At 37.0% G+C, this 25,825-nt stretch overlaps 1 protein-coding gene across 8 annotated transcripts; it reads right to left on the bottom strand.

Moving 5' to 3' along the window:
* Window positions 1-52: 52 nt before the first annotated feature.
* Window positions 53-19,955, bottom strand: LOC132640972 (protein VAC14 homolog). Of its 8 annotated transcripts, none has more exons than XR_009582514.1 (21): window positions 19,497-19,954; window positions 19,301-19,414; window positions 19,156-19,221; window positions 14,935-15,024; window positions 14,745-14,864; window positions 14,285-14,313; window positions 14,033-14,175; window positions 13,845-13,939; window positions 13,086-13,172; window positions 12,808-12,915; window positions 12,577-12,668; window positions 12,342-12,423; window positions 11,619-11,684; window positions 10,599-10,714; window positions 10,368-10,488; window positions 10,018-10,179; window positions 9,689-9,826; window positions 7,870-7,938; window positions 1,565-1,755; window positions 1,331-1,477; window positions 985-1,122 (listed from the first exon to the last, which is right to left on the bottom strand). XR_009582514.1 is itself a non-coding variant. In XM_060357794.1 (20 exons), exons 1-20 carry the CDS (start codon window positions 19,590-19,592, stop codon window positions 390-392), a joined length of 2,184 nt encoding a protein of 727 aa, XP_060213777.1. In that variant the 5' UTR covers window positions 19,593-19,949; the 3' UTR covers window positions 53-389. The 8 variants fall into 8 exon arrangements, 6 of the variants coding, with proteins under 6 accessions (XP_060213777.1, XP_060213778.1, XP_060213779.1 ...); XR_009582515.1 differs by having other exon boundaries at window positions 9,698-9,826; window positions 19,497-19,952; XM_060357794.1 differs by lacking the exons at window positions 1,331-1,477; window positions 1,565-1,755 and adding an exon at window positions 53-482 and having other exon boundaries at window positions 826-1,122; window positions 19,497-19,949.
* Between the last annotated feature and the right edge of the window lie 5,870 nt (window positions 19,956-25,825).

Below are 25,825 nucleotides of genomic sequence, written 5' to 3'. Positions count from 1 at the left end.
CCAAATCAAATACACAAGTCAATCCCAAGAAAGGGATTAAACATACAAGATATTCTGTAAAGCATGACAAATAAATTGAATCTTTATTTTTAAACCACTGTAACAGAAGATTTATGAATAAAACGAACTGTTCATATATCCTACAGACCTACATGTTTTGCCCATATGGTATTCAACAAAAACAATAGAACCATATGGACAAAATATGTCCCTTAAATATCCTTTGAAAAGAAAAAAGACATTGCTAGGGACCATCCAAGCCAAAAATTAATACCCCCTTCTTCCCACTTCCGTAATTTTTGACAAACAAGCTACTAGGATAATTTACAACTTATAAGAATACTATGATCACCCATATAATCAACTCAATTAGGAGGAGAAGAAAATAGTCAGAGTTGCAACTGTCCCAAGCCTCTACGGGATGATCTTGAAGGGGGCCTATTCAAGTCTGATCGCTTTGATTCTCCTGCTATTTGTACCTCCTGAATAGAAGAGGTTAAAACAGAGATTTTAGGAAGGAAACAACTCAATTCACACCGCAATATAAACTTGAGAAATATTAAATGCATATAAGAGTCTACCAATGAAAAAAAATTAATAGCAGCAATCCAAGCACATAACTATTTATCTTGTTTTATGGCCCTTCCCGTCCCATATCAAATTAGTCAGTTATTCATCCTTCTAACTTGAGCAAAATCAGTTATCTCAGAAATTTCAATTCCCCTTGAAAAACTACCAGTAAAGCTTAATATTCGTTAAATACTACCTGTAAAATCAGTAGACAAAAGTATCAGTAAAGAAGTCAAGTCAATAGCAGAAGAAAACCTTCGTTGATGAAGTAGAAACAAAACGTGATTGAGTCTCTGACTTTGAATGCGCATGATGTTGCTTCTGAATTTGCTGAAACTGCTGCAGCTTTGTGGCAAAGTTTATCCCATTATGCATGTCATGCGAATTGTCACTCAGGTCTCCCTCCTCAAATATTTGTGACCCTCCTCCTTCCCCATAATTAAATTGAGAATAAGGAATCCCAGATGAACTTCTCCTAAAGCACTCTTCCTTGAAGGAGTATGAAGGCACAGTTTTCAAACGAGTGCGGAGAATCTTAAAGGCTGCACTTTGCTGCATCAGTTGATTGAAATATGTTTTAAATTAGCAGAAGGGAGCATCCTCTTTTAAGAGTAAATAAGATGATGATCAGGAGAAATGAATACTCAGATGAGCTCTTTGTTAGTGTTGTCTGTATGACTAAACATCAAAATTAAGCAGTGACGGTAATTCTAAGGATAAGAATAAATAACAGCTGACCGAATTACTAATTTTCTAGTACCTCAAACAGAAGTCAAGAATCTACTTGTTCAATTCTGTGAATCAACCCAAGCCCCAAAGAATTCTAAGATCTCTGTTTTGAATTCTTATGAGATGTCACTGAAGACATCTAACAAAGGTGCCAGCCTAGTCAGTGATGTCATGATGACTGTCATGTGAATCAAATTAGACTTAGAGTTAATGTTCTCTGTTTCTAATTGTGATACTAAGAACCCAAAGAAATGCCAGAACTCACCAGTAATGGTAGTAAGCTGGCTATAGGAGCCTGTAATACAGGGACATAGCTGATGGGCTGATGGCAAGACATAGGTCCTGCTCCATGTGGAGAAATCAGTCACGAATGGAAGCTGCAAGGGAGTCGAGAGACTAGGGCCTTGTTTGTGTTCATTAAGATTTAAGACTAGGACGTCTAAATCTGAAACACATCTGAATATTAAGATAATGTATTAATATCGGAATACTAAATAATTAATACTGTTTTTCCAACATCTGAATGCATAAACTTCTTTTTATTTAAAAATTAATAAATATAAATTTTGATAAAATACTAAATTAATCTAATACATATCGACAAAATATTTTTAGTACATCATATGACGGTTGGTGGTGATGATGGCTAGCGGTGCAGGTTCTAGGTGTCGATTGGGGATGGTGTTGGCAGGTTCTAGGGTCGATTGGGGATGGTGTTGGCATTATGGTGGTGTTTATGGGTAGTAGCTAGTGGTGGCTGGCAGTAATGATTGATGTTGGTAGTTGGTGGTAGCAGCTGAAAGTTGTGGTGGATGATAGTGATAGGTGATGGTGGTGGTCGGCAATATATAGTGGTGACTGATGGTGATGATTGTCGTTAGTGATTGGTGGTTGTTGTGGTAATGGTAATTGGGGGGTGATGATTTTAAATGGTGGTTAATAGTGGTGACAGCTGATTGTAGTGATTGACAGGATGAGAATGGTGGGTGTGGTGGTGGTAGTAGATAAGGTGGGCGGTGGCGGTGGCGGTAGCGGTGGATGGATGGAATTAGTGAACTTCCATCTTTGTTGAAATCCTTGGATAGATATGCTAATGATATTAAGACTTTGTTAAATATCTTAATCATTCAGATCTATTCATGTCCATTCAGTGGTTGTAACAAACTCACTTAATGGTAAGATCTGAATGATTAAGAGTCGGACTAAAAAACAAACAGACTAAATATTGAGATCTGAATGATTAAGATTAAGACCTTCATTAAGTGCAAACAAATGAGGCGTAAATCGAATCTCTTGCTCACTAGAAGTCCAAGAAAGACAATATCCAGCCAGCATAGACAACTAATGTTATATAAGGAGTGTATGGAAGAGGCAAAAAGAACACCTCATAGTTGAAAAGGTAGACAAACGTGCCTAAAGTCATTGCAATGTCTTGGTTCTGCAGTTAGGCCACAACGAAAAGCCCAAGAGAAGCATAAGATGTAATACTTTTAAAGGGGGACTACATATTTTGATGTAGTATACCTGTGGATATATAGACTAACTGTTACCTTTTTCAAAAAAAAAAAAAAAAAAAAAGCCCAAGAGAAGCATTTAAGGCCGCTGGGGAAATATCGGATAAAGATAGATCCACAAGAAGAATAGGCCAATGCTGGATTTTGCTCCACAAGGCCCAGAAAGCAATTAAGGTTCTGAAGGAATTACATCTGGGCTGGCCCATAAATCCTAAATTAGAGCCACATCAAAATTTAATCAAAAGACCATTTGTAGTGTCTTCTTGCTCCCAAACCAAGTTTCGAAGCAGCTATAAAAAACAGAGCAAACAAAACTACAACTTGCCACTGATTTTCAAGGTCAGAGAGTCCAGCAGAGTAGACAACGAAGCAAATGACGACCAAGAATCTTATTTGATGGCAACGAAGCAATAGGGGCCATTGTTCCAAAATCCAAGTCCAGCGCCATTAGCAAGTTAGAAATCCCTATGTACTGCACAAGAAGGAAGAAGGTAATAAATGATGGGCAATTGAAGCGGTCAGAGACTGAAGAACCCAAATGATGAGTCGGTGTGTTGGCAGCAAAGATAGCAGCAATTAGGTGATGCTGCTGCCATTTGGCCAGAAAGTCGTACCTCTGGAATGAAATTCCAAAGTGCAAGATGGTAAAGAGGAGAAAGCAGTTCGGGTAGGTAGAGGGAGCAGGGATAACTTTAACAGGTAGGAACTGAGCAATGTTCAGGTTTCCAAAAGGGCGGGCAAAAAGATTCAAAATTCTGAAAACAAAAAAACATTAGGGTGTCTTGCATGGTTCAAAGGAAGAACATTGCAATCTTTGTCAGAAGTTGAAAGTGGAGGAAAGCGAATTGTGATGAGGGTCAAGAAGAGCTGGGTTCAAGGAGTAAGAGAAATGGGGATTTAACGATCCCATAGAAAATGAATCTGGAGGTTTGCACCTAAGTTGCTCGGACTTGGGTGCGGGTGTCCGATACGGGAGTGGATTTAGAGGTTGAATCCTTCATGATCTGAATTTAAAGATTCGAGGATATGGGTCCAGGTATGGATACGGGTGCGGGGAGTGGATTTACAAAAATAAGCCTAGTTTATGGTGGACTATTTGGAAGAAGAGAAATGCACGAATTTTCGAGAGTAAGTTTGAATCTGTAATTAATAATAATTACATATGCATCTCCTCTCTCTCTCTTTTTTTTTTTTTTTTGGGTGCAACATGACTATTGCAAATGATGTAGAGACCAGGAGGCTTCTTGAGTTTGCACATTCAACAATGATGTTGACCTCTAAACATCTTTAAAGCACCTCATGGTTGTTGACTTTTTAACACATATCTTTTAGTGATTAAAAAAAAAATAGACATGGCTAAATTATGATTTAACCCTAGCTTTTGTTTTGATTTCAGAAATATGGTATCTGTCTCGAATTTGTCTATCGATTCTGGTTAAAGCATCCAAAATCAATATACATCCGGTACGGATCCACACCCACATCATTCCAACACGGTTGAAGCACCGAAAGTGAAGAGTCCGAGCAACTTAGGTTTGCACATAGTATCAGGCATTATGGGAGGTGTTTCATAGCAAACTATGGGGTTCACGAAGAGAATTGCCGGAGTACTTAGCCATGTCATATGGCTGAAGCCTATGGAGAAGAATAATGAAATTATAGGAGTTCTTCAGACATATTAACTTCAAGGCGGAGAATGGAACCCAGGTTGATTTATGGATACAGATGGGGCGGAGAGGTCCCTTTGACCATTACTTACCAGCAATTTTCTTACCTCCTCAAGCTGTTGTGTATAAGAGAACATCTCAACTTTGGGAGACGCAAAACAATTACACAGTAGTCATTCTGCCATACATTTCAGAGAAGGCCATCCATGATTTTCTCTCTCAAGTTGGGTTAGCAAAGCGCCAAAGCACAAGAAATGTATACTTTTCAGTGAGATTAGCTACGCGGGAAGCCACACTTAGTTTAGACCTCCTTTGTTTGCACTTAATGAAGGTCTGAATTTTAATCATTCAGATCTCATTCACTAAGTACATTTACTTTTTACGTCAAAATCTAAATCATTCAGATCTCTGTCATTAATTTCGTTTGTTTTTTTAATTCCACAACCACCATTTATAACGAATTCTTAAAATTATTAAAATGTTATCATTCAAGGATTTCTGTGAAAATTGAATTTCACCACTTCTCCATCCACTTCTACCGCTAATCGCCGCTGCCACCACTATTATCAATTACACCACCCACAACTATCCTCAGCCACGACCACCACTGCCGCCAATCAGCACAATCAATCATTCATCACACTAGCCACCTTTTACAATCATCACCACCAACCACCACCATTAACACACAGTGTTGACAAAGGCGCGCCTAAGCCCTGAAACGAGGCACAAAACATATTAAGCACAACCATGCTTAGTGGGCACTTCAGTATCGCATCAAGGCTCTAAGACATACTTTTACTTGTCAATAAATGTAATCTTGTAGAGGCGACACTAAACAATTTATATTTCACTCAATCGCAATGTTCTTTCAATTTCTTTGTCCATATACATTTTAATTCATGTTTATAGACGTGTACATATCTGTATTTTTTTCTCCATTTGCACCTTCCTTCATTAAAGCACATGCTTTATTTGAGCTTTGCACTTAAAGCCCCAACAGACCCCTTAAAGCTTTTTTGTGCTTTTCGCTTTGATGACACTATTACCACAACAAACAATCACTACCACCAACCACCACTATATATCGTCAACTGCCACCATCAACCAGCATTGTTAACCACTATTTTCAGCCACACCCTCACCGTTAGTTATTATACCCACAGCCACCACCATCAGCTGAAACTACCACCATTATCCACTACTGTCAGTCACACCATTCCCGTTAGCTACTACATACCTACAACCATCACCATCAGCCAACACCACCATCTCAGTTGGCACCCACAACTACCACCGTTAGCCATTGTCGTCGCCACCACTAGGGGTCGTTCAAAACTGAACTGTAACCGATAGCCTAACCGAAAAATTGGCTTATTGGTATTAGGTTATCGGATTAACGGTTGGTGAAGATTAAAATTTTACAGTAACGGTTTATAATGCGGAGGCAAATTACTCCATTTCCTTATTGTAAACCGTTAAACCAGTTAAAAATTATCATATTTACATTTTCACCCCTGGTATATAAAGTATCTATTGTAAACCTTAAAGTTAAAGGCTAAAGCCCCATTCAGATTTAATGTTGAAATGGCAACACAAGACTACAGATAAAGTATTTAAATTTGTGTTTTGGTAGCTGAGTTTGCTGCCTCTATTATGTAATTTTGCAAATTAAATACGTGAAACTCATTTATATGTATTTTAATTCATGGCATTTGTATATTTTTCTTTTCTGAAGGTAGGTGAATTCATAGGTGGAAGTTGAATGATCATTATTTATTGTTAATACTGGTGAATGTATTATTATAATGTTAGCTTCTAAAGTTATCAAGAAAACTTTAAGATGGAGATCCAGAACGTTTTCAACCTGAGAAGCAAAGTCAACTTTAAAATTTTCAGTTTCTCTTAGATTTGGCCGATACACCGCCCGATAATTGCTAACCCCATACCGAACCAGCCGATATCTTAATGGTTGACTACATTTAAAAGCTGATAACCGATAACCGAACCGTTTAGTGTAAGTATCAGCGCGATCTGCCCGATAAGCAGCCCTAGCCACCACCAACCACCATATAATTTTTAAAAAAATCTAATCGATATAGTATTAAATTAACTAGTACTTTATATGAATTATATACTGTTAGACCTGCTGTCACTAGGGTCTATAACCGCAGGAAAAAGGGTGAAAATAAGGCTCAATTTACCTAGTAGTTTAGGCAGTGATTATGTGTTATATTGTACTAAGAAGAGGGAAAGATGGTCAGTTTTTTCTATAGGATTTTCTCTGGCAGATTTGGAGGTTAAGGTTCCTCAAAGTATCTTGGTTGTTAGATGTAGTGATGTTCTTTCTCTATTTGTGAAACTTATTCTATTTGTTGGAAGTAAATAATAGTTGAAGTGTTGCTCTTATTTCTGTGTTGTGTTTGGAATTCTAAAGATTAAGGTTAGGAAAGTTTCTGGGTTCCTAACATATACTCACTTCAATTCCATTTATGCATCTTACTTTCTCTTTTAGTCTATTTAAAATAGAATGTCAACTTTTATATTTCATAACTTTTTAATTCCACCATCTCACATGCCATATTTAAGACCACGTGATTTAAAGGCATTTTAGTACATTACGCATATCTTTAGTTTAACACCACGAGATTCAAAAGTCTTCCTTACTTTTCTTAAACTTAGTGCCCAGTCAAACAAAGACACATAAAATGAAGCAGAGAGAGTATTTAATAATTTTTAATAAAGACAAGTTTTATACACACTCAATGTTCAAAAAACAAACAGTCCTAAATATTTAGTATTCAAATCTTAATACAACATCTTAATATTCAGATGTGTATTAACATTAGACGTCCTAATCTTAATAAAAACAAATACAGCCTTACATCGATAAAACTACGGGGAAAAAAATTCATCTCAGCTCACTATTCTTTTTAAAAGGGCAGGGAAGGATTGTGAACCATTTATTACTTTACTGTCAGGTGGAACACACGCTATCAAGTACAGCCTGGATCATTATAGGACCTTGATTGATAGGTTCAGAATGATGCTGCAAAGTTGCCCATTTAGGAGGAAAAGGAGTAAGGCGGGAAGGAAATGAACCCCCACATTTTCGTGACTCATCTGGACTGAAAGAAATCACGAGCTTTTGAAAGGCATAAACTACCTTGGTACAGAGAAACTTTAATGTTATTGTACACCTTAGGAGCACCTATGAGATACTAGCAGAGATGATTGGATCGATCTCCTTGTGCAGAACCAATTTTGTTGCTAGAAGTTCTCTACCTCTTGTACACGTCTTTTAAAGCATTAAAATCATACTAACAATGAGAATATATTTAGTGCAAAGACCCTCAACTCGAAGTCTGGAGAATTAATTCACAACATACCTGGGGAAGCAGCATCAGCAGACCATATAAGGCTTTTAACAACCATATGTATCTTCCAGGTTCAAGAAGCTGCAAGAAAACAGTAAATAACTAAATCAGGATATGTTTTGATGCAATCAATAAGTTGAGCACAATCAGTACATCCAACCACACAAAACTAAGTATGAGTTAATTCAACTGATACCATGGAATAAAGAAGGCATAACTCAAAATAGGTCCACATGCACTTCATTTATACACACATAGGACCGTCCATTTGGAATCTGGAGCAAAATCAGGACCACTGCTGATTCCGCCCTCCTCAGCTTTTGCCAGTGGGTGCAAATCCTTATACCTTATTCTTTTGCATAGCCGGGAGATGTCCTTGTGCTTAGTCTAGACATGTACATGGGTCTTTACGACATTATTATGGTTATGTAATAACTTTATGTTTGGAAACCTTTGATGCTACACTTCATGGTTGGTTCCGCATTCACGATTAGGCCAATGTGCCATATGATTTCAGTCTTAAAATTGATGAACTTCACTTATCATGATTACATGTTTATGTTTATGGGTATAAATGTTAGGGTTCGCTCGATGACAGGTTTAAGGCATCAGGTGATGCACTTGTCTACCATTGGGGTGTGACACCCCCTATCAGCCTTTTTGTAGCAAGATATGTTGGTATAAGATTGTTTAGTGAAGAAGATAAGTCGATAGTAACATAATTTTATTTATTCCAAGTTGTTTCCTGTCCTAGTTTACTTGCGTAATATAGACCACAGAAGCTTTTTGGTCCCTTTGGCATGCTCTACCAAACACATCAGAACCAAAGAAATGTGCTTGTAGAGCTTGGAAAAGATCTTGATGCAACCATATGAATTTTATTAACAAAGGATCTAGGAATCAAAAATAAACACAATGCAACTGAATTCTAAAAAGCAACGAAAAGAAAGGTTATCTTGTTGCTTCATTCAGCAGTTTTCATCATTGACATCTCATTTCTTTTAGCTGAAATAGCTGGTCACTTAAAGAGAAGGAAACACTCCCTTCTTCAACAGTAATATTTCTAAGTTCACAAAAAAAAAAAAAAAAAGCATGCTTCTGCCAAAAGCACAACGAACAAACATACAAGAGTGGGAGATGGGCGAATTCCAAAGTTTGCTGAAGTTGCAATACAAGCAGACCATATCTACTCAGGATTCTTGGAGGTAAGAGAGGAGACACATCTTCTACACCTATCGGTTTGGATTCCCAGGGCGCCCCGAAAAGAGTTCTTTTTTTTTTTTTTTTTTTGCTTGGTTGGCAGTGAGGGGAGCGATTCTGACAGCTGAGAATTTGAGGAAGAGAAATATTACTTATGTTGGTGTTCTATGTGTAAATGCTCGGGTGAAGAAATTGATCATCTTTGGTTCATTCATGGTAAGGTGGCAACAGGAGGGTGGTCTTGAACTGTTTCCATACTGTCAGACGCGTTGCATAGCTGGGCTGGTAGAAGTAGGATAAGAAGACAAAAGGCATGGGAGATTGAACCACTAGCTCTTACGTGGGACATATGGAGGGAGAGCATTGGAGGGAATTGAAAACGATTTTGTGCATTCGTGGAATAACCTATTGTCCTTAATTGCTTTTTGGTGCACCCTTTAGATACCTATTTGTATAGATGACTCTGTATCTTCCGCAGATAATCATGTTTTTTTAAGTAATTCTCTACTTTTTGGTATACCTCTTGTATATGGAAGCTTTACCCAATATTAATAACAGTATCTACCTTATCAAAAATTAAAAAAAGGCAACTCTATTTCAAGGATTAACAAAACTTGATAAAAGGACCAACCCGAAATACCTGCAGCCTAAGGTAAGCAAAGGTCGGAGTCTCCAGAAGGTGGATCAACTTATCCAGTTGGACTAAGAACTTCACATTGATGTCTTCCTCAACCAACAGATGGATAACAGAACTTGCATGTTGATATGCCTGTAGGCAATTCCAAAGACAAACAAGGACCAAGTTTTGTTCAGTTCAAAAAAGAGAAAGGGATGTGAAGACTTGAGAAAGACAAGTGAAAGATCTAGCTTACCTGAGCTAATAGGACCAAGATTTGTTCAGTTCAAAAAAGAGAAAGAGATGTGAAGACTTGAGAGAGACAAGTGAAATTCCTTGATTACCTGAGCTAATAGGCAGAGGCTAATTATTGCCATTGGAGAATGGCACCATGATGCATACAAGGAAAGGAATAAGCTCTTCCCATCAGCATTGACCAGCGATTGTTTAAGAAGATCTCGAAGGTCAGACAACTCAGAAGCAGTAAGCAAAATCAAGTTTAAGGCCTGAAATAGAAATAAGCAGATGCTCAGCCGACCCGATGAGAGCTGCATAATTCTAAGTTTCTCTAATATGTTTTTTTGGATAAGTTTCTCCAATAAATTATACTTAACCATAATAACTGTCACTAATTATTACGCCCCGTTTTGTAGAATCAAGAGTCTCTTGCTAAATAATGTGTCAGAAGTATGACCTGAACCATAATAGATGCAAAATCCAAATCTGATTCCCCTTCAAGTATGGTAGACAGTTCACGATAAATTCTTTCAGCATCTAGAAGGACACACAGCCGACGAATTATCAAAGCTCCACGTCTGAGAGGAGATTAGAAGGTAAGATATCAACAGAAAAGGATCTCAACACACTTAGGAAACAATGAAAAGATACAAATATCGCACCCCAAAAACGAACAAAAAAAAATTACTTTTCCAGGAGTGAGTGATCAAGCTGAAAGTTGTGAACCAGGAACACAACAAGCTGGCGGAAGTGCTGAGGGTCTTTAGCTATACATGCATGCACCTCGAGCACCAAAAGTACTACCTGAAAGAGAATTAACACTCTCAACATATTAGCGGGAAACTCCCTATACACTTGCAACCTCAAAATTAGTGGATGTGAAGATTCATTCAAGCATGTTATCGTTATCATTTAAGCACTTAAAATTTCCCAGCAGTATCAATCATAACCAAAAAACCCACCCTCACCTCCCCACTCCCTTCCAAATTAAAAACCCTTCCCACTTAAGGAGGTTGACCATAGATCAGAACCAGTAACACAATGGTCTCTATCTTTTACTTTCTTTAAAAGTAGGGGTTAATCTGGATCAAGATGAAATATGAGAGATGGGCATTTAACGGAGTATGTAGTTCACTAAACTTAAAACTAGGAAGATTAACCAGATCAAGAATGAATTCGACTTGCTAGGAATATTCATAGCAATAAACTAAGAAATAACAGCCAAACTTCACAAAGTAGAAAAGCTGAAGTGTAAGAAGACAATCAGCAGGCTTTTTGGTTTATCACACAAAACAGAAAATATTTACAAGCCTTGAAGCAATACCAAATGATGCTGGTGTTTTACAATTTCATAAAATATGAGGGGTAGAGACAATCTAGAAAAAACTAATTGGCTGTCATGTATAACACTGATATCACGAAGGGTCAAGAAAAAATATCAAAAGAGAAAAAGGAAAGGAACCACTTATAATACCAAGTTTTGAAAATAAATTAGATTAGGGTACCAAACCAATATACAGCTAAAAGTCAAGCTTCAAAAGCCAACCTAGGGACAAGAAATTCAGCAAAGAAACACAAGGTTGTCACGGCCAGGTCCATCACAAAAGTACTGTGAAATTAAACTTGAGTTGATCATAAATGTGAATCTAGTGACATCATCTAGGCAAACTACATCATCTCTTAAGCAGAGCAAAGCAGCAGGAAGTACCTCGTCGGAAGGGTCAGATAGCGCCTTTAGAAGAGTATCAAGGACATCATTAAGAAAAACTAAGACCTGTTTCAAAAATAAGAAGAATGAACACCTACACTGATAACGTTCAGGAACCACAGAAATGTAAGCGAATGCGAATGAAAGGAATTATTGATCGACTGACAAAACAAGGTCTTTGCAAATCAGAGAATGTTCCCACACAACATACATTATATTACTTCTGAAAATCGAAACAAACATGGAAAATATTTTTGCTTAACATGATCAGAAAAGCAACAATTTTATCTAACAATTAAATTGTAAAAGAAGACTAAACAATGTAGTGTTCCACTCTCTTTTGCACTCCATCCTCCTAGAAGAAAGAAAGAGAGAACAAGCAAGACAAAGTATTGAGGCTTTTCTCCTACTGAGCATAAAAGAATGGCCCATACTAAACAAATTGAATATATTCCAGCAATGGAAGAAGTTAAAGTTATGAAAGAAAAGAAAGAAATGTAAGTTTCAGATATCAGTAAAGCAGCTTTCTAGTAGAAAGTCTTTGAAATTCCTATTACTCACATTAGATATCTCACCGAACAATGAACTAGTATCCACTTTGATAACATAGTGTAAATAGTAGAAATTAAGCAAAATTTCAACTTACATAACCATGACAGAGCTTACTCATCATGCAACAAGAAAAAAAGAAATGGTCCATAAAATTGAAATTTGCGGTTTTACCTCGGAGCGATGTCTATTTAACAGGGTTGACACCCAATGCAATGCTTCAATACGTGTTGCCTCCCATTCACTGGACAGCTGCCTGATAAACAGATACAACAAAGTTTATAAGAAATAACATACATTACGAAAGCCACTTTCATACAACTACTTTGATTTCTGACAGATAATGCAACATCAAGGGAAAACTATTTCAAAATATCGAAAATTATATAATTCCCTTTTAACTTCATACCTCCTAGCAATGGAGAAGATTGCTCCTACATCAAAACCCTCGGCTGGATCAGCCTCAATTCCTCGAAGTTCTTCATTCGTTTCACGAGCAACCTGATTGGAACAAGTAGATAATAAGATAAAAGTGCAAAAAGAAGAAACAGAAGGAATAACAAGCACAAACATCAAAAAGAAAAGATGGCCTGAGTAGGGAATAAAGTAAACTACTACAAAAATAAGGCAGTATGCTTACAACTCTTATTTTCTCTTCCTTATCAGATATACAGGGCAAAATGGCTCCCAGAATGTCAGCGTAATAAGGCACAAGCTGATCTCCACCAAGTTTCACAAACTCATTTATCTGCAGAGCAAAGCAGTATTAAAACTGATATGACAAATGGATGTAAGTAGCTAACTATTAACTATTTTACACCAAAGAAAGCCCAGCTAGGGGAAGAACCAAACTCATCCGAATAGAAAATGAACCTAACAATGACAAGGTGCATGAATCATGCATGTCGAGGTCCTTACCCAAGTTATAGCAGTCAACCGAGTAAATTCATCCTGCGAGCCTGCCCGTTGTACCAGTATTTCTGCCATGCGACCATAATCTACAGACTGCAAAGCAGTACTACTTCAAAGTTAAAGCTTAATCCAGAAAAAAAAGATACAACAATTTGCTTTTCATCAAAATATCTATGATACTCAAAAAAAAAAATTATTTGTATTTTTCATTTGTAAGGGCAGCCCGGTGCACTAAGCTCCCGCTATGCGCAGGGTCCGGGGAAGGGCCGGACCACAAGGGTCTATTGTACGCAGCCTTACCTTGCATTTCTGCAAGAGGCTGTTTCCACGGCTCGAACCCGTGACCTCCTGGTCACATGGAGGCAACTTTACCTGTTACGCCAAGGCTCCCCTTCGTATTTTTCATTTGTAATTTTAAAAAAAAAAATACGAAGGGGAGGCTTTTTTTTTTTTTTTTTGTATTTTTCATTTGTAATTTAAAAAAAAAAAAAGTTGAAATCTTACTTGCAAAGGATGGAGATACAAAACCATAGGAAAAGATACCTCTACCGTGTATAAATCAAAAGCGAAATACAAATACTAAAAAAATACTGATAACCACAAGCTACACTTGAGAGTAGACATTCTTTGCATCATCATCACTCTAAGTCTGAACTAGGCCATTATTATAATAAAGAACTGCAAGTTGTGTGATTCTTTTTTTTTTTTTTTTCATCTGACCAGTCATTCAAAAGTTTAACAATCCACGTGGGGCAGTAATCTTACTGGAGAATTCTTAATCTCTTGTAAAAACTCAGAGAGTGCAGAATCAGCCTGTTGTCTTATTTCATGGCTATTATCACTCAGCATATTAAATAATCCTGCAGTAGATCAATCAAAGTAAGACCACATTGATTTGCAAAAATGAAGCATTGAATCGCACAGGGCTCTTTACACGATATACAGGCACTAACCATCAAGAAAATCAGGAAGAAAACCGAGCATATCTATATCTGGAACACTGTCTAAAACTGTGATCCACCCAACGAGAAATTGGCGAACATAAGGATTGAGGACATTCATCCTTTCTCTCAACAATGGAATAAATTCTTCAATGCTGCATAGGAAATTAAATAATCCATTCAATGCTATTGATATAAAAACTCATCAATCAGACAAAAGTAAATTCATTCTAGTTTGAAGATATTGGTAGTATAACGGCTCACCTGAATTGATCACTCTCTGTGACAATGTCCTGCATCCCACAAAAGTTGCAAAACGATTAATAATTTACGGTCAGCAAAGATATCAAACTTGTGCACATCTTTCGACAGAAACAGATTATCACTTTTGGAGAGAAAAGACCGGCACTCCCATGTCACCAAATGCCCAGTCCGTCGCATGGACAATGCATGGGAATGACAATAACTAAGAATAAGTAAAATGAGAGAAAAGAAAGAAGCCAAGTTATCTACCCATAATTAACTATACTATTCTTAAGAACCAGAAACATTTCAGGCCTCATCTTTGATCAACAAACACCCTCAATCCCATGTTGATGTTAGACGTCAATTTCTCTATCCTTAGATGTATTTCATTTCTAGTCTTTCAACTAACCCTTCACTCTGTAGTCATGCAATATCAAGCGGTACAACAACCAATGACAGGAAGAACTACTAGTTTTACCTTCACAAGCCTATCTAAGAGATGAGCAGCACTTTGCACATTAGCATCTGAGTCTGCTGAAAGCTTACATAACGCATCAAAGATCTGGTTGAAGAACACAATGAAATCTCCTCTTACGACCTACAAAGGTAGCGCAGTTGAAGTCAGAAAAAAAAAAATTGCTGAGTACAAGTTCCTTTATCTATCTCACCTTTGCTATATTATACAGAGCTTCACAGGCATAATAACGAACTCTGCTATCCTGGTCCGAGAAGGAATTTAAGACCGGTGGCACAATTTGCTGGCACATCACATCGAGACGGGGTGTAAATTGCATATCAAGAGGGAAATGGTTGAATACTAGGCATAATCCAAAAAAGCTTAACAGCGTCAGTAACACAATTACCAACCTTTCCAGAACAATCAAATCACAACAACAAATATAATAATCATGTTAAAAAAGGAAGATTCAGAGACTAAAGTAACTTCAAATTATAAAACCCAAAGGGCATACAATATAAACTTTTCTAAACCTTCTTTTCTTATGGTGCAGGAAGTAGTTTATGAACAAATAAAGCCCAAAATCAAAGCTTTTTCTCGATTCTTGGCAGAGAAATAGCTTAGTCTACAGCAGAAGACGCAAAAGAATAGCTCTCTGACTACAGAATGGACATATTAGAAGATAAAAAGATTAAATGTTCAGAAATAAATGAACTAAAAAGAAAAGGCAATGTTATACAATAGCATTAAAGGTACTGCAAGCCCATATCCTTACAAAATCCTTCACTTTGAGGAGCAAGACAACACAAACGCAAATCATAATGGGATATGCTCAACTGTCCCAATTGAGAGATTAATTACCACACACCACCTCTCTTCTAAATCATTGCCCCAAATGCTTACTTTGTTGCCCCTTCAATGACTTATAATTAAGGAAATGAAGCTAAATTTTACTCTGGTACCAAGCGTGTTGAAGCCGCAGCATAACTTGAATACTGACCACAAATAATATTTGGCTTGCACAGCCCTTTCTCAACATTTCTCACTAAAGCTTCTTAGCAAAGCAAACTCGACATTTTTTTGATAACCGTGGTGTCGGGGCCAGCTTGCCCACACTACAACTAGTTCCACAGAGTACCTGCTACTTCCCACCACCAGCACAAGTAACTCTATCCACCAAGGCTTCGACAGATGGGAAGTAATCACCTAGTGTTTTTGCCTCAGCTAGGTTTGAACCTGAGACCCTATAGTTCTCAACTCACTTCATGTTTTCTTCCACTAAAAAGGCCAACAATCTTTAAAAGTCAACTTTCAACTTTGCATGCAGTCCAACTGAACATTCTTTTTTTGTATGTTTTAGTCAGCAGAAAGGTAGACTCAATAGTCAAGTTACAAAGTCATATCATCGTACTAATGCATTAGTAATGGCCTTTCTATCCATCTTTGATTACTGAATAGTATTGAAAGTTGAGACTCTCATAAAGGATAGTATGTTCATATGTACATTTTTTAGTAAGACAAAATTATAAATGAAGAAAAGTTCAACAAAGAAGGATGAAAATGTATAAGGTCAATGGAAAAGTATAAAAAGGACAAAAATCAAGAAGCGCCTTTAGATGTGCTCTAACTAGTATGTGAGATTATAACGTACAAAATGGAGACAAATGATTGGTGAAAGTTGGAAGTCTGGTATATCATCAAGCTGTGAGGAAAATTTACCTTAGTCGAGCTTTTTCTACAAATATTTTAAGGGAATAGGTTAGCTCTGGAAATTTCGAAGGAAGTGAAAGGACGTTATGAGTTCCATACTTTAATTAGTTCAGGTCTTCCGGGTAGAATGTTCTCTAAACTTGTTAGCATGAGTTACTTTTTTTTAATTGGCAAAGTAAGCTCAAAAATAATCAACTTTTTAATGACTCATATGGTTAAGATCAATCAAGATAAGCTATCTTGGCAAGCATAATCAAGAGTAGATAAAATCAAAACACAATCTTAAAATGTCCCAGCTAAGTTAATTTCTTCTCTGAATTCACATAAACATGTGCACATGTGCAGTTTATAAAACTTGATAATAGTAATACCATTAGATAAACAAGGAAAAGGAGCAGGCTTGCATCAGTTGTTTGTTCTACTAATCCACAAAACACCACACCTAATCCAAATTATTGAGGGTTTGAGCATTTATTGCTAATGAGAGGGAGCCTTGGAACAATGGTAGAGTTGTCTCTGGGTGTGATAGCTCACAAGTTTGAGCAATGGAATCTTGTATCAGAATAGATTGCCTGCATCACACACACCCGGGGTGCAGCCTTTTCCCCGACCCTGCGTGAATGCAGGATGCTTCGTCCACCGGGTTGCCCTATTTTTAAGCATTTATTGCTAATGGTATTGTATTCTCAGAACTCCCTTCTTTAGGACTTTTTACCTTTCTCATATCACCCCCTTATAGAGGGGGTATGACGTATCATTAATCCAGTACATTCATGGGATAAAATTCAAAATTGCAAATTTAGAAAGATGACAGAAAGATCTACATAATGTCAATGCGAATAACCCAAAATTAGAAATATAATATTAATGTTGAATATCCAAATTTGGGTGAGGTTAGCCATGGATGGTTTCAAAAGAGGTAGGGGTAGGCCAAAGAAATATTGGGGAGAGGTGATTAGACAGGACATGAAGCAGTTACAGCTTACCGAGGACATGACCTTAGATAGGAAGGTGTGGAGGACCCACATTAGGGTAGAAGGCTAGTATATAAGTCTCGTTATCTTTCCTCATTAGTAGGCGCATTAGCGCATTATAATTTCTTGTGCTTTGATTTATGTTATTATTTGCTACTTTCTGTACTTTGATTACTCTATTTTATCTGTGCCGCTTTCGTGATTTGCCTTTCCATATCGCTTTGAATTCCTTGATTATCCTGTTTTACTGTGTCGCTTGCATTATTTCATTGCAATATCGTTTTAAATCTTTTAACCTTATCTGACCCCCCTTTTTATGCTTCTATTGAGCCGAGGGTCTCTCGGAAACAGCCATCCTACCTTGGTAGGAGTAAGGTCTGCGTACATTATACCCTCCCCAGACCCCAAGATGTGGGATTTCACTGGGTTGTTGTTGTTGTTGAATATCCAAATTTGAAGACAAGGCATGGGTCGTGAGTCAAATATCTCTCCTTACATGTCATTATGTCATAACCCCAAAAATGTCTCCGGAAAAAAGACCTCCGAGCAATATCTTTGTAGTACTGTTTGTAAGCCAAGTAAGCACCAAAAAACGTTGTAATACTAAATATATAAGAAGAAAACTCCATGCATAAAAGTTAAATATCTAAAAGGGGAAGGAAGAAAGTTCCTTAAGCAATATCTCCATAAAAGTCTGCACAACGCCTGAGCTATATCTATTTGCTAAGCACTAGAATTCTTTACACTCCACGAAGCAAATATTTCATGTTTTGTAATCACGCCAACAATATCAACCAACCAACACATTCATTTTGCTTCTTACATACCACCAGAAACTTAGAGCTAACATATAATCATCAAAAGCTAGCACAAACTGAGCACCCAAGGGTGTGGCCTAGTGGTCAATGAAGTGAGTTGAGAACCATAAGGTCTCAGATTCAAATTCCGGCAGAGACAAATTCACTAGGTGATTTTTTTCCCATCTGTCCTAACCTCGGTGAGCAGAGTTACCTAGGACCTGTTCCTGGTGAGAGGTAGCAGGTATTCGTGGAACTAGTCGAGGCACACGCAAGCTTGTCCGGACACCAAGGTTATCAAAAAAAAAAAAAACTAACAAAAACTGTTAAAACAATGTTTCCTGTAGAATCAGGAATTGATGCAATTTTTTTTCACCGTCTTCAGTTGTAGATTTTACCATTCTGGAGATAATTTGGAGCAAAAAATAGTGATATTTTAGTTGAAACAGCTACTTTTAACTAGGTTAAATGATGCACCAAAGTCTTTAACCAGGTCAATCTTTAATCAAGAATTCCTTATTTCCGTCATGTCATTTTTATTGTAACTTCTTTTTGTGTCCCTTTCTACATTTTGACCTCTTTCTCCTTTTCGACACACAATCTTTATTATGCTTGGGTTCAAAATGGCAGATAGATATTTCATATAAATACCAAATCCACATGCATATTCTTCTTCATACTGATCAGTCTTCTACATTAGTTAAGAAGCTAAAAAGTATTCACATCCAATGACTATAGGAATCACAAAACACAAAGTGGTCAATGAAGCTGGAATGTGAGACCCTAATTCAAATCCCAACCAAGGAAATACATACGACGTGAGTTATTTCCATCTTGTTGGACAGAATTACATGGTAGCAAGCTGACGCAGACACCATAGTTGTCAAATGAATGAATAATTTTTAAGAGTAGATAGAGGAAGGAGTAACCTCATAGGTTCCTATTACTAACCTCAAGATGTTGAGCTGCTTCTGAAGTCAAACCAACAGTTACAGCAGCCAATCCTATCAACCCTCCCTAAAACCAATATTTAAAAGTCAAAATAGACTCTTCACCCAAAACTAGAATTAAAAAAACAAAGAAAGAAGAAGCTGACTTTGCGGTGATTAGCCTGAGGGGAATATGTATACTCGTGGGTCAACAAATTGATGACTGCAGTGATCTTGTCATGATCACCCGCTACTGTCAATTGCTTCACTATGCCTTCCAACTACACAAACAAACAAATACAAACAATGTCACCTTGTCGATCCAATCAATAATCTTCTCTTGTAAAAACAAAAAAGGGGTACCTCAAGTGCGGCATTTTTGCGCTTCTCGTACAACTTATCAGAGAGATTACGCAGAACAGAAGCAGGAATCACAGATAAAGCTTCTGTAGTAGCCATATCTATCTAAAACCCTAATACATAAACAACTAAAAGGAATTTCCCCAATTCATCTCCTCTTCCTTCAGTCCAACCCCCAACATATCTTTTTTATTTATAGAGTTAAACCCATGTGTATATATGAAAGAGAGAGATCTACCAAGGAAAGAAAATCAGGGAAAATTTGAAGAGATTTAACTTCCGCTTTTGGTTTAATTTGGGGGGTAGTGGTAAAAGAGGAGTCTTCCTGCTTCTAACGGTTGGATGGTATCGCCCACCAACCAATGTGTCGCTCATTAATGTTTTCAACTCTTATGCAAAATCCTCTTCTTTCCTTTCTTTTCTTTTCTTTTCTTTTCTTTTCCTCCTTTTTTTCTCAATGTTTGATCGTGGTATAGAGGATAATTTTCTGGTATCTCATGAGATTATTTTCTTATGTATTTGTTAATGTGTACCAAAATTATTGAATAAGTTATTTCACATACAAGGTGAAATAAAATAATTTCATGAGATATGCAATTCATGGGTCTATCCTATCCCACCAACGAAAGGACTCCTAATTACTTAGATTGTTTAATTACTAGGATAGTAAATATATAGACCGATAATTACTCGATATATTAAATACATAATAATTATCATAGTGTAATTACAGTGTAATGTCAAAGGTCATGTTTGATTATACAAATATAATTACACAATCAAATAGTTTATTTCAAATTAATATTATTTTTAATTTGTAATTCATATAAAAATGTAAATATATTTTAATGTGTGATAGTATGGAGCATAGTTTCAGCTAAAGATCAAAGTTTAATAATATCATTTGCTCCTACGGGATAAAGATAGCACACCGCCAACTTATTTTAGAGATTTTATAAGATCATTTTAAATAATGAAGAAAAGGAATAAGAAAGCCAAAAGAAGAAAAAAGTATTAGAATTTGCAAATCAAATAAATGGATTGGAATAAAAAGAGTTGAAAGAAAAATACAATTAAAAATAATATTAAAAAGGAAGAGAAAAGTCACCATGCAAGTATCTCCAATTCTTAGCACCACCCCCACACCCCCTCTTTGAAAATTAGAGAGTGTAATTGGCCTCTCTTAATTACACTCAATTTCATGTTGACCAAGTAATTATTTAATCAAACAAACATGTCAAACTATGTACAATCAATTACATTCAAATTCAATTACAAGGTGGTTTTCCAAACAAACCCTTATTTTGGAAGGTTTTGTTTTCTGTGTCCAAGCCATTAGTAATTTCCAAATCATATACTCCCTCCGTCATAATTTAAGTGTCTGACTTTCCTTTTTGATATGTCCCAAAAAGAATGTCTCTTTTTATATTTAGTAAGTTGAGAATCCAAATACCATACATGTCAAGTTCAAACCACAAAATTCAAAAGACATTTTAGTACATTACACACATCTTAACTTGAACCACCAGATTGAAAAGTTTTCGTATATTTCTTAAACTCTGTGTAGTCAACTAAGACACTTAAATTTGGACAAAGGGTAGTATGTACTTAAAGGGCCTAATTGGTCAAGCTGTTAAACTATTAATTTTGAAAAGTATTTTTGAAGAAAGGTAATTTGTGCTTGGCTTTTTTTTTAAAATGAATATACCACGCGGCCAAAACCTAATGGTTAATTTTTATCAATAACATATATAAAGAAAAATAAAAAATGTTAGCAACATCATGTCCATAATTAGAACTTGCTAAAATAAGGTAATCTAAGTGAAAAGACTGGAAATAAACTATCCTAAATCTCCTGTTGTTAGACCTCATAAATTATTTTATCATCTGTGTCATAAGTAAACTAACGTAAGCCCGGAGATTTCATGGAACCCCTATAAGGTTAAGAAAGACTTTGAACATTGTTAACCATGTGCGATGAGGTTTTGGGGTTTAACGAATCAAATGTGTTATTACCCATACTTTCGGGGTTAAACTAGGAGTGATTAATGTAATAAGGAGGTCGTGTTTTAAGGTGCTTGAATCATATAATATTCGTATCTTAAGTTTTGAAGTCAAGCAAGTTGCAGAATAATAGTCGGCGAAAAGTATCGCAAGTTACATTCATAAATTTTGCTGAAATTTGGGTCTAATGTCACTGATCTTTTCTCCCAATATACTTAGAGTTACGGGGTGATCCACCTATCAAATTGAAGGTCTACGAGTCTAGTTTCCAACGCATTAAACCGTTCATCCATGCAATGTTGGAATAGAGAGATATTCGCGTTTTCACAAGACTGCGCAGTCAGTCAGTTTGGGGCCCACTTAGGCGGTGGCCGACCTACTTCGTTTTAAAAATGATTTGGACGACCATTTTTTCTCATCTTTCGATCCAACTTCGTCCATACACTCCTCCTAACCCTCTCTAACAATTCTCAAGGGTGAATTCAAAGCCAAACAACTCAAAACCTCTACTAAAGTGTTGAAGACTACAAAAAGTTGCTCTATGGTGTTGTGGTGTGATTAAGGGTGGTTGTGAGCGGAACCAGCTGTGTATTTCAATTCATAGCTACTGCTTGAGGTATGTAAATTATGTTCTTGGTTGTGCTTAAGGTTAATTCTATGTTGGTTTTGATATTTGGGTGCAAAACCACAAGATAGAACTTGATATGGCATAAGGGTGTTATTGTCTCTTTGTGGATTGTTTTAATACTATATACATGACTTGTTGTGGCTGCAAAATATGGAAAATAACATGATTATGATATGGTTGCTGTTGTTACGAATTTCTATATGTTTATCAAGTGAATTGACGAATGAAACATATGAAACTTGAGATTGAAGTGTTAGGTGTGTGGACTGTTTTGAAGGCTGTTTTTATGATGCTTTAGGCTGAAAATGATATGGTAAGCATAAGTATGACGTTATGAAGGTTGTATACTAATTTATGGAACCAGAATTGGATTCAAATTATGTTTCATTATTTATAAAACGAGCTTGTCGCTCAATATGGTTGTTAAGGTAATCGGAGAAGCTTATATTGAATCGTTGTTATTGTTGTTGTTGTTGTTGTTGTTGTTGGGTTGTTTGATGACCCTTAATGGTGTTTGGGATGTAGTATAAACAGAGGAGGTGGTGCCCGATTTTCCGTAGATTATAAGATTAGCAAAGTATGATAGTTGCGACACTGTTTGTTGACGACGATATCATTTCACTTGTTGTAGACGCAAGAGGATTATGTTAAGCTTTTTTGTGGATTGAGAAGGAGATTATCCAGGCATGTTAAGGCTATCCCTTTTTTTTTTTTGGCATGACCCATATGAAATGAACGAAACAAGCGAACAAACGACCTTCAAAGTGATTCCATTCTTAGAAATGCTAGGAAGCTTATGCTTTTGGATTCCTTATGATGTTATGATTATCTCTTATTATTATTAAATTGAGCTTATGGTTATTGATCCTTCAAGGTAAGATGTGTGGATAATGTTAGCTCCATAAGTGGTAATTGGAGGTATACCGACATTACGTCACTCCGATAGAGTCGTAATGTTTCCTTGTACTCTCATTCATGCATTATATATATGTATCTATTTTATGACACCGAGCTGCACTATAGTCGACCGGGTACGGCACCTATTGTGCACACCACTGCAGTTGGGTACGAATAACACTGAGCCTGTCATGGCCGGGTACGGATAACACCGAGCCTATATTATATGGCTGGGTACGGTATTATGATATATGTATATGATTTTGAAAGAAAGCATGCACATCATACGCCCTCAGAGGCACTTTCAGATATATAGGGTTATACAGATACATTCAGACATACAGATTGACTCTCATGTCTCAGATTCCTTTCATGATTCTTATGTATATGCTGTTTTCATGCCTTACATACTCGGTACATTATTCGTACTGACTCCCCTATTGCTTGGAGGGCTGCGTTTCATGCCCGCAGGTCCTGAGATACAGGTTGGTGATCTATCTATTAGGATGTCAGCTCAGTGGATGAGGTTGATGCACTTCATTTGTTTCGGAGATGCTAGAAGTCAGCATGGTCTTATGTATATACATATGTATGGGTATGGCGGAGCCCTGTCCTAGCCACGTTTTGTTATGTTTTCCAGTAGAGGCTTGTAGACAGTTATGTATAGTCAGACGATGTCCAGACTTGAGGTTTCATATGTTGTCACACAGATGATTATGATAGCCTTATCGGCTCATACAGTATGTCCAGCATAATCATATAGATGAGTCTTTCATATTAATTGATACATGCATATTTCCTTATGAGTTTATCGAAAATCATTTGATGGCCCTACCGGCCCACCTATGTTCATGTTGATGTCACAGATATATGTCAGATGGTGCTTGACTAGTACGGTCATGTGCCCGTCATGGCCCTCTAGCTTGGGTCGTGACACCTGTGCTATCAAAACTGTAATAGACAGATCCTGAGTTAAGATTTTCCTAGATTTTCTTGTTTGCTTCAGGTTCCATCAGCAGCAACATCAACAATCTTCCTGTGTTAAGACTCAACAACAACATTAACCTTATCTCCCTGATCTAGAGTTCCATTACTAAGTGTGCAATTCTAATCCTCAAAGGTGGACATTAATTTTTATCTAGATTTAGCAGCTTCTTCCCTTGTGTTGGTAGCTCAGCAAATGATTTACTCTATCTGTCTCAATTTATGTGGCATGTTTTCCTTTTTAATCCGTCTCATAAAGATTGTCACCTTCTATAATTAGAAACAACTTAACTTTAAAATTTTCAGTTTGTCCTTAATGAAATGATTTATAGTTATACAAATATTTAATATTTTTAAACCACAATTTTTTTTTAAAAAAAATCCTTTCTTTCTTCAACATTATGCCAAGTCAAATGGTGCCACATAAATTGGGCGGAGGGAATATATATCATGATCGCTGAGTTGTCTAGAGCTCTATTAGGCATGTAGTCTGCTAAATCATTGACTTCCCTGTATATATGAGTGATCTCCATGTCATAATTTTTCATTAAAATTCTGATATCTTCCACCATTGTAATAACGTGCCAAGGTGTGTGTCATTTATTTTTCAGGATCTGCTTCATTATCGTACAATTTGTTCCCACAATTGAATATGTGGTGATACAATGATACACTTCTTTATAGTTGTAGCCTCTACTTCTGTCACGACCTAACCCCGTAGGCCGTGACTAGTGTCCGTGCTGGACACCCAAACGTACCCAATAACCCCAAACTAGCATATTAGCAGAATATATCAATATAAGAGTCAATTTGGCGTTACTAGATATCGCATATGCACAGATATAGCACGTGGAAGCCGATAAGGCCATCACAGATCATAACAACCCAAAAACATATACAGAACCCACATGTATGTCTACAGACCTATACAGAACATAACAGAATCATAAGACGGGACAGGGCCCCGTCGTACCCCTGAATGGCATACATATATACAATGGCAGAAGACTGTACCAAAAGATAAGCTCCGGACAAAAGAGCGCCTCAAAATAGCAGAATAAAGTCCTATGCGGGCGGATCAGAAAACCTGTCGTCTGTACCTGCATGGCATGAAAACGCAGCCCCCGAAGAATGGGGGTCAGTACGGAATAGGTACTGAATATGTAAAGCCTGGAGTACAGAAACAGAATCATAACTGGAAACAGAACGAACAGAAAAGGGATGCAAAAATCCAGAATGTCAAATGCATATTTTTAAAACATAAAAAGTATGGACAGAACACATATGCCATATCATATCCGGCCCCCGCCAAAGGACTCGGTAGACAGAACGTGGTCACCCCCCCGACGCTGGCGCCACAACAAATAAGGATCAGAATAGGGGATAACCCCATAACATAGCATATCATATCAGATCATATCATATCATATCAAAATAGTGTACATGGCACAGCATACTCCACAACCCATATACCAGCCCCCTCACATCGAGGCACGGCGAACAATGCAGTGGAAGTCGCTTGAGAACATATCCTGGCCCGGGCTCAGTGTGGGAAACATTGAGGCATCCACGAATGGAGTAGTGAGAGACTAAATGCAAATAAAAATACCATATATATTTCCAGAGACTCAATGAGGCATATCGAATGACCAATCAAAGCAATGAAATCGGACGGAATCATAGTAAGTGAATATCGAATGTCGTAATGGGTTACGGAGGCATAATCTTTCTGACATCGTTTCCAAGATTCAAAACAATTTATAAGACTTAACGGAATACTTAAAACAATTCTTTAGATAATAGTTAGAGGAGTAGTTAA

The sequence above is a fragment of the Lycium barbarum genome, chromosome 5, assembly GCF_019175385.1.
Source record: "Lycium barbarum isolate Lr01 chromosome 5, ASM1917538v2, whole genome shotgun sequence".
Classification (NCBI taxonomy): Eukaryota; Viridiplantae; Streptophyta; class Magnoliopsida; order Solanales; family Solanaceae; genus Lycium; species Lycium barbarum.
This window is presented reverse-complemented; position numbering and strand designations above follow the sequence as displayed.